This window comes from Akebia trifoliata, chromosome 16 (genome assembly GCF_017979445.1).
Source record: "Akebia trifoliata isolate Shusen 1 chromosome 16, ASM1797944v1, whole genome shotgun sequence".
NCBI lineage: Eukaryota > Viridiplantae > Streptophyta > Magnoliopsida > Ranunculales > Lardizabalaceae > Akebia > Akebia trifoliata.
In genome coordinates, this window is record NC_141390.1 from 1,180,424 (window position 1) to 1,190,263 (window position 9,840).

The 9,840-nt window shown below is 35.9% G+C and overlaps 1 protein-coding gene across 1 annotated transcript; it reads left to right on the forward strand.

Annotated features, from left to right (window-relative positions):
- Nucleotides 1–5,317: 5,317 nt before the first annotated feature.
- LOC147382167 (pyrophosphate-energized vacuolar membrane proton pump 1-like) lies at nt 5,318–8,128 on the forward strand. Its single transcript, XM_086428401.1, has 5 exons — nt 5,318–5,574; nt 5,940–5,979; nt 7,112–7,491; nt 7,603–7,689; nt 7,779–8,128. Exons 1-5 carry the CDS (start codon nt 5,318–5,320, stop codon nt 8,080–8,082), a joined length of 1,068 nt encoding a protein of 355 aa, XP_086284527.1. The 3' UTR covers nt 8,083–8,128.
- The last annotated feature ends 1,712 nt before the right edge of the window (nt 8,129–9,840 follow it).

The following is a 9,840-nucleotide window of genomic DNA, read 5'->3' on the forward strand; positions in this document are numbered from 1 at the left end:
GGGGTTGATGGACTTTACATGCCTTAAGAGTTGTTTATAAGCTTAATCTCTCCTTCACCAAGAAGATCTATTAACATATTAAATTAAGGATGTTACATTTATAACCAAAAAAGGGTATCTTTTTTCCCATTTTGTGAGGTTTACAAAGCTCTAATCGAGCAATGAGTCTATGTTCTCTGTAGTTTCTCACTACTGACCTTCAAAACCTTTCAATGGAGTTTCGAAAGAAGCAGTCTAGTTATTTGAAGCGTCTCAAACAACAAAAAGAGGTCTGGTTGCATATTTTATTTTATATTGTGTAAGTGAAAGCTTTTATTAGCTAAAGAAAACATAGGGTTAGCCAAACTTATAGGGGACCCATTGAAGATTAGAGATTTGTTGCACGTGGTTCGACACCGTCACCTCTTGATTTTCCAATCCAAAATTTACTAACAAATTTTCTCCCCAACTTTGGGTGCTTGAACTTTTATTTTATTCGAATATGCATGGACCTGACTTGTTCCCTTCTTTTTCCTTCTTAGTTCCTTAGTAACAGACCTTGCCTAATGCTGCATCCAGACATCAAAATCTAATAGCTCAGGCAGTAGTGGTGTGCTTCCCAGATTTTATTAATCATTGCTTTGTGGTGTAGGGTCAAGACGGGGTAAATTTGGAGATCAATTTGAATGGAAATAAATCTGAAGTAGATGATGATTTCAGTGATATAGTAAGTTGTTTTCCTTGTTGAATTTAAGTAATTAGTTTCCATAACATATGTAATATTAGTATTCCTAAATGATGGCCTGAATCATGATTCATCTATAAATACTAGCCTCGTGTTCATAACATATAGTTTTTCGAACTCAATCTTATTGGATTGTTTTTGTCTTTTCATGATTTTAAAGATCACCAAATGTCAAAGCTAATGAAAAGTGAGGCATTCACTGCAGAAAAGGAGAGAGATATCACACTACGTCATATTGCGTTTTCGGCGACACCAAATTGCGCTAAAAACGACTGCTAAAAGCTGTCGTTAATTGCGACTGTTTTTAGCTGTCGTATAACCGTCGTTTCAACATACTCACGGGCGGTAATAAGTAAAAGTTGGGGTGCCAATAGCCACTCTTTTTAAAAAATCCCCACAGACCTTCGTTTACAACAGTTCGATCTCCGCCACAGTCGAACTTCTACTCTCTTCTCTCTCTCTAATCGGTCTCTCCTCTTTGTCTCTCTCTCTAGAATTCGTCGCTCTTCTCGCTCTCTCTCGAATCTGTCACTCTCTCTCTCTCGAATCTATCTCTCTCTTACTCGTCTCTGTCTCGATTTTTTAGTAAAGAAATCGATCGGAGTTTGAGTGAAAGATCTTCGCTCGATCTCTCACTCACAAAATCTGTTGGTTTGAAGACGCAATCAGACTTCGATTTGCAAGTTTTAGGGCAGAATCGATCGACGTTTGATCGAAAGTTTAGGGCATTGTTCGATCTCCCTACCTTTGCTTCGTTTGTGATCGAATCTTTAGGTATGTTAAAGTTTTTTATTGAATCTCAAATTTTCCTTAATTAATTTAGGGTTTCAAATGTTTTTTTCATTTGAAGTCATACTTTTTTTGGAGGATTAGCAATGGATCGAGTCAATTCAAAGATCTGATCCGAGCTTGATTTGTAAATTATGAGTGTATTGCAAATTATGCACATTGTTTTAATTGGAGTTTCTGCTATGTTATGTAATAAACTAGCTGATTTCAAATGACTGTATTTGGCTTTGATCCTTGAAAGTTATAGTTTGTTTGGTGTTCTTTTAATGGCTTTGAACATCTGATCTAATAATTGGATGTGTGCCTGTGTATGGAAAAGGCATGTGAGATCTTTTCAACCATCTTGTACTGATATGAGTATTGCTCCTCTATCTAATAGTTGTCCATTAACTAGTAATCTGCACATGAATTTTTTTTTTCAATATAAGCTTTTAAGTTCCATTTTTCTTTATGGAATTCCATAAGAGAATGCCGTCAAAGTGCTTTTTTCTGCCATTTTGGTACTTTTGCTTGAGTTAAGAATTGTTTTGATTTGCATTAAAAAATTTAGCATGAGTTGAGTTACTTCTATAAGCTATTTTTAATTTGCATATTACATCATATATGTGATATCTTTCATGTTAATCTATTTGTATACCCCTTTTTGTGCTGCTAGATTATTGTTGCAATCTATTCTCATTCATATTTTGTGATCTATTTGAAAATTTATTAGGTAAACACTTCATCATAGTTTAGTACTAATTAACTAATTTTTTTTCTTTTTATAATTTTTTGGGAATCCGAGTTCTTATGAATCAAACTCATTTAGTTTGACTTCTTTTTTATGATTTGATGCAGCAGTTTTCCAATCCTTCTTTATTTATTCCCAAACTACTCAGCTTAATTAATTTGTAGTTGTCCCTCAAAAGTTTTTCTCTAAGTATGCTGGATTGTGATTGTGTCTGTGACAAAGAGGGCTCTTGTAGTGTTGAAACTTGAAAGTAGCTCCCAATATTTGGAAACAAAAAATGTATGTATAAATCTTGTTATACTATTGGGAGTAAAGATTACATAGGAAGACAAGTACAGGTTGCAATGAGTCGGTTCTGGTTCAGTTCCTATGAAAATAAGAATTATAACCACTATATTTTATTGGTTCTGGTTTTTGTTGGTTCTAGTTTTAAAATAAGTGGAAATAGTACTGTCAAATCTGCAACAATTTTAGTAGTTTATATACTAATGCAGGGTAGTTGTAGGAAATATCCACCTTTAGTAGCAAAACATAGGTGTATGACTTAGTTGTTGGAAGTGATAACAAAGTAAAGAAGAAAACTTATGTCTTGATCAAGTTGATGACCCCATTGAGTGGTGGATCCCACCTCCTTTATGTTAGTAGCTTGTACAATTATGTTGTTGGTAGCAAGCCATTGGTCACTTCACCATTTGCCTCCTCTTTTCTTCCATCTCTCTCCTCCCGAAGCTTCAGCTTACGAACATGCCATTACCCTCCTTTGTTTTAATTTATTACATTGGTAGCATACTGGAAGTAAAATTAATTCAATATTTTGTAAGTATGGCTGAATGTTGGTTCTTGAGTAACACACAATTTAAATGCTTTTTCTATATATGTGCTGGTTGCATCTATAGGTGCAATTATATATTGTTTTGATCATATTTTAAAGATTTCAGCTTTCATCTACTGGTACTATCTTTTTAGGTACACAGATAGAATGAAAAGTGCAGTTGATCACTTTAAGCAGGCCTTGTCCATAGACCCCTTACTGTGGACTGCATATGATGAACTCTGTATATTAGGTCAGTACAAAGCATGCTTGAACTTGGAACTTCTTTTTCTGTCAGTACCCACAACATTAATTCAGTGATTCAGACAAGTTTGAACACTATTTTCAGATTTTGTGAGTGAATTTTTAAACTGTTGATCATTAAGCCCTCTATAGTTGTCCTGTTACTCCATATGTAAAAAACGAGGACTCGGCTTGGAAATCTCAAGTTGATTGGGCTTTGTCCTGAAAAGGTTTGTGATTTATAAGTTGAAACCAACCATCACTTGGTTGATTCTAGCAAATCAGTTTTTTTCTCATTCAATTATTTTCTTGTGCAACTCGACTAGGTTGAATAAAAAACTCACACAATGTGAATTGCCCATTCCATGATGAATTTTGAAACGAGTTTTAGAGTCGGTGAATTTTCTAAAAAATATTCCAATATTCTGTAACTTCATGAAGACCACACTGTTTTGGATGTGATAACTTGATAATTAATGTAACCCCATTTACTATTTCGTGAGGTGTTTGGACCATGGTTTTAAATCTTGTCTGCAATAAGAACATGTGAGTGTTGCAGTGCTAAGATATTATGTAATATGAGTCTGAAATGGGACAAGTTTCAAAGGGAAAAAGAAATAGAGGGGAGGGGGCGTGCTTAGTAGAATATGGCTCATCCTTTGTAGGACATGGTTTCTTCAACATCAAGAAAAAGGCACAGATGTGCCCACCATTCACAGAAAACGATAGGTTACCCTCCCATCCTTCTATTTTCTTCCTGTTATTCTACATAATCAAATTACCCTCATCTGTCTATCTCAATTCTCAAGAGTCAAGTCACCTTGTAGTTAGTCATTTAGCTGCTGGGATTTGAATTACTGAGTTGAGTTCTAAGGGCAAGAAAATCTATAGTATTTTATCCTTCAAGGTTAAGCTGTCCATGCCGTGAATACTCAATACCCTGCCCAGCCCAACCCAACCCAACCCAACCCAATCCAATTTACACCCTTAACTGTGACTTTCAAGGATGGCAGAGATTATGTTGAATGTGCCAACAAAGTTTATCTCAAAGGGGGGAGCAAACCCATTATCAACTTATTGGTTCTCTTGCAAGCATGATGAATTTTACCAAAATTCCAATAATAAAATTGATCGATTTACTATTTTGACTTATAACTTAATTTTGAATAGGTTAAGTTTATAATTTTATTATGTATTGGTAAAAATCAAAGTGACATTCATGAGTTAGACATGAACCAATCAAATGGCACTTGTGCTGCATTTTTATTACATGGCCATTAATCTTTCTTTCAATCAACAATCAATGCTTGAGTATGTCTGCAATGGAAGTTAACCATGCTGACTCAGTTATTCTTTTGTTTGTTGATTCAGTTTTGTGGAACTTATGGCCCCTATATTTTGTTGGGAAGCATGGCGTTGCGTGTGGCATATGATTCAGGTGTCATTACATTTTGATGGAACACGCTGTTCCTTTATTTATTTTTATTTTTTAGATAAGCAAGTGGGTTACTGGTTAATAATTAGTAAGTGAAGGCTGGTTTTGTGGCATTGACTCTCAAAGAATTAAACCAACTTAGCAAGCTGGCATCTTCATGCTGCTCCTTTATTTCAGGATCCTTTTTGAATGTGTTTAGATTTTAACCTTCCAGTGACAAGTTGTGTCTAATAATGAGTTTGTAAATGATTTGGTGCATGGTTGGGGATTGGACTTGCACTAAGAATGTGTTGAGGTTAGTGGATTTGTTTTTTTGATTCATCTCTTTACTATGCACATATACGCATGAAGCCTAAGCAGATGACCTGTATGTTCCAATCTTTTGTCGGATTCAGACAAGACCGGTGTAAAGGTTGACTAATCAGATAACCCTTTGAGGCTTCCAATCATCTTCTGTTTTCAGCTGGTTTGTACATGTAGCAGTTAAAGACTGAATATGTGAACTAGGTAATGAATTTAACCCCATAATCTTTAAAGAGCCCAAAAGGTTGTGTTTGGTTTCCTAAATTTCTGACCTACTGAATGATGGCAAGAACTACTAATGCTTTATTTGATTATGTAAATTCACCTTTGTTGGCCCGTAATGAGTTTAGACAGGTGATGAGATGCAGGGTGTGCTCTCACGTGGGGACTGTTTTTTTTTTAAATAGAAGGGATGGTAAAGGAGAGGAGGGACCACCCAAACCTTCTGCCAGTTTCTATGATAATATGCTAAGAGTTAATTGTCATACACGTTCTTCGTCATGTCTTTCTACTCCCTCCTCACACATGAATTTGCCAATGTAAGCTGTCAGATTCTCCATTATAACATTAATACTTGAAATAAGATTTGGGACTTAAGAGTCATTTTGCAGGATATGGTTCCAAATTACTGAGAGAATTGAAGTTTGTTTGTAGTAATGTTTACTTGTTTTAATCATAGAAAGATCAAATGGTAACCAAACTTGTAAGTCTGACATTTAGAATTATGTTAGAACGACTCAGCACATTTTTCTTCCAAAAAAGTTTAATTTCTCAGGGTGTGGGGGAAGGGTGTTCTTTATTGATTAAGTATCTTTCAATTCAAAGCATCAAAAACTTTATAAAAAAATTGATCCAAGTACATGCTTTTAACCTGTTGTTTATGTCGTAGTGTTTCTATTTGCAGTGTTCCCAAAAATGGATTGCCCAATGATGTATCCAGTCCTGTGAGCATTCTAACTCTTTCTTTGTTTCTATGTTCATTGATATTTTTTATTATAAAACAATGATTGGGAGTTTTTTTTTTTTTTTTTTCTATTTGATGAATGTCCCTCTCCTTGAATATTGGTCCAAATTAACAAATGTATTGAAGGGATTGAATGATTGGTAGGTCTTGCGTACTGTTAGAATTTCCATATTTAGAAAAATATGTGAGTTACATCTGATAAGGGAAAGAATTAAATTGTGGGTGATCCCAAACAGTTTATCCAAAACAGTTCTTTAAAACAATATATTAGAAGATAGGCAGGGTACTACTAGTTACTCTTTGTTTTGACCAAACATATGGCGATAAAGGTTTAATAATGGTGATGATGATCTCTTTATATGGATCAAATCAGCTTACGTCAATATAAGGGCAATCTCAATTCACAACTCTCATTCGATCATTTCTGTTGCCTGAATTAAGATTCATACTGGTGGTATCAGTTCCAAACTAACAGTCTACCATAATTTTAATTATTGTTTGCTTTACATGGGCTAGATAGAGTTTTGGAGCTTAAACTAGTGCACACAACACTGAGGCAGCCAGTTTTATTCTATCTTATCTGCCCCAAATGAATAAAATGGCATGTTAATAAATCCCTATACGCCTTGTTAAATTCATGGGCTTTGATGGTGTTTTTATACTTCGTTGGCAAAGGGGCATGATGCTGCTACTGTTTTAAAGAAGCTTGCCTCAAGGTTGTAGTCTTTGAAAAATGTGGATGGTTCACACTTTTATGCATTATGAATGCTTTGTATCAGAGGCATGCAGCTTACATGCATATGTTGTTGGTGGTAGGTTGTGTAGTTTAAAAAAAGTTTAATTTATTTCAATTTTTGTATCCCCACCACACAAACACACATATATCAACGTATGGTGCACACCACTTACACGGGGCATTAGAAATGGTATAGAAGGTGTTACGCATCCCCCTTGGTTAAAGCCTCACACACAGACACATAAGGTGTAGAGTGCTTTGTGGAAGCCCATCCTCATGGCATGAGCTGCAAACACCTTTGGGATTTTGAATCTCTAGTTTTTTTAAAGTCCAGGGTTTATTATGGCCTAATTATATCTTTGCTTTCTTCTTAAAGGTGATCGCTGACAATGTTGGTGATAATGTTGGGGATATTGCTGGGATGGGATCTGATCTTTTTGGCTCTTATGCTGAGTCCTCATGTGCTGCTCTTGTTGTTGCCTCCATCTCCTCATTTGGGATCAACCTTGAGTTCACTGCAATGTGTTATCCCTTGCTCATCAGCTCCATGGGCATCCTTGTTTGCTTAATCACCACTCTATTTGCAACTGATTTCTTTGAAATCAAGGCTGTCAAGGAAATTGAGCCTGCCTTGAAGAAGCAACTCATTATCTCCACTGCTCTTATGACTGTTGGAATTGCTCTTGTTAGTTGGGTTGCCCTCCCACCATCCTTCACAATCTTCAATTTTGGAGTCCAGAAGGTTGTGAAGAACTGGTATGCTCCATAACTGTTCTTCATGCTTTTTCAAGATATTTGCAATTTTTTTTACATATATTTTGGTTGTTTCAAAATAATAAAATATGTTGACAGAGACTCCAATTGCAGGGAACTGTTCTTCTGTGTTGCCATTGGCCTATGGGCTGGACTGGTTATTGGATTTGTAACCGAGTGTTACACTAGCAATGCATACAGGTAACTAATCTTAGTAAACCTTCCGTTCCTCTTCAATTCTGTCGCATAATAATTTTTATCTTAACAAAAATCTGTCTTTCATTTTACAGCCCTGTACAAGATGTTGCTGATTCATGCAGAACTGGAGCTGCTACCAACGTTATCTTTGGTCTTGCTTTGGGATACAAATCCGTGATTATTCCGATTTTTGTCAGTTTCAGCTTGGCTGCTATGTACGGCATTGCCGTAGCTGCTCTTGGAATGTTGAGCATCATTGCTACCGGATTGGCCACTGATGCTTATGGACCCATTAGTGACATTGATGTTTTGAGTTTTTCATTTGGATTTTGGTGGCAGATTTGGATTTCGATTTTGGTAGATTTGGGTGGCAGATTTGGATTTGGATTTTGGTAGATTTTGTATTTCATAAAAATAATTAAAAATGACCCATTTTTTTTCATTTATAAATTTAGGAAAAAATGTAATTTATTTATATTACAAATCAAGAAAAAACGACTGTCTGTGACAGTCGTTTTTACCGACTGGCAAAGACTGTCGTTTTTTCCGACTGTTACTGTCGTTTTTACCGACTGTCAAAGACCGTCGTTTTTTCCGACTGTCGAGGACAGTCGTTTTTTCTGACTATTTTAGACTGTCGCAATTTAAAAACCACTCCTTTTAAAACGACCCCTATTCCGACTGTAGGGGCAGTCGGTTTTTTCAAAAACGACTGTCATGGACAGTCGTTTTTAGCGCATTATGACGTAGTGTCAGTCAGGTAAATGCAAACATTTCGCTACCTAATGTTGTTCTTCGATTTGAGATCATGTACTCCTCTTTTCAACAAATCTTGTAAATAAGGTTATGAATTGGTAACCTTACAATACCATGGTAACAAAATCAGATCATATGTAGATCCAAGACAAGCCGTTGTACTCTTTACAACGATGTACATTTGTTTTTGTAGGCGGTGGAATCTATAAACAAGCTTGCTCTAATCATGAAGGATCTCTGTGTGTTTGTAATAGATCAGGTTAGTAGATTCCTAGCTTCACTAGCTCCATAGATTTCCTCCAAGGGTGGTTAACTAAATTTGTTTCTTCCAACAAGGGACCATTGTTGATCAGATAGACTATGACATTCAGAAGGTCCTCTTTTTGTTTCATTCATCTATCCATTTATTATGTATTGCTCCCGCTTGGGTCATTGTCATTCAGGGTGTGTTGGACTTTTTTAGGTTGAGAGAACGCAAAGGAAAGGAGGAATGGTGAAGTGTGCTTCAATGCTTGTGATTATGTGCTTCATAATGCTAGTCCTACTTGTCCTCAAGGAGATATTATTGTGATTTGTGCATGCTGTGATCATGAATGAGATCTTGAGTATCTTTCCATGGACAATTTTCCTAGCCACTTTTGACGACATGTTCTTAGGGCATTTCGGTAATGAGGGAACTTTTTGGTGACTGCCTCCAGTTAGAATCATTAATAGAGGAGTTGAACACTTCTATTGGGAAAGTTGTGGAGGGGGATATAGGGAAGGGTGTTGTAGGTAGTAGCAGGGGATAGGGTTTTGATTTTCTCAAATGAGCTATGTGAAGAGATGGCTTCTCTTTTTATATCAATTCTTTTATGCATAGAATTTTTTCCTAAAAAATGAAATGTACCTTGTATCAGTATGGAGCCTCATCACATCAACCAGTGAAAGAATATTGTTTGAAAATTGCATATATTGAACAAGTTTGCAGAATAGTAGTTTGGATAAAAAAAGAATTGTGTCCTTTATGCCTAAGTAGTGAGTTACTCTTTTTTGATTATCGATAGTTGTTTGGGCCATTGTCAGCCTTTGCAACCTTTCTCAGCATCTTGTCTTTGCCAATGTGAAGTAGCCGAAGAAGATAGTTGCATCCCATTTGATAAATGGTGATTTCAACTTTACAACCATAAATGCTAGAGTGTCAAACTAAATCACTTTCACGAGAAAAATAAAAATAAAAATATTTTGGGGTATATGGGGTAAGTTACCAAAGGGTTCAAAAATGAACATGCTTCCAACTTAAAGAATAAATACAAAGTGTACACTAACGCTATGTTTGGAATGAGAGAAGTGGAGAGAACATGGAACACGTATCAAAGATCCATGATGTTATCGAACGCATCAGTTTAGTGCATTGCG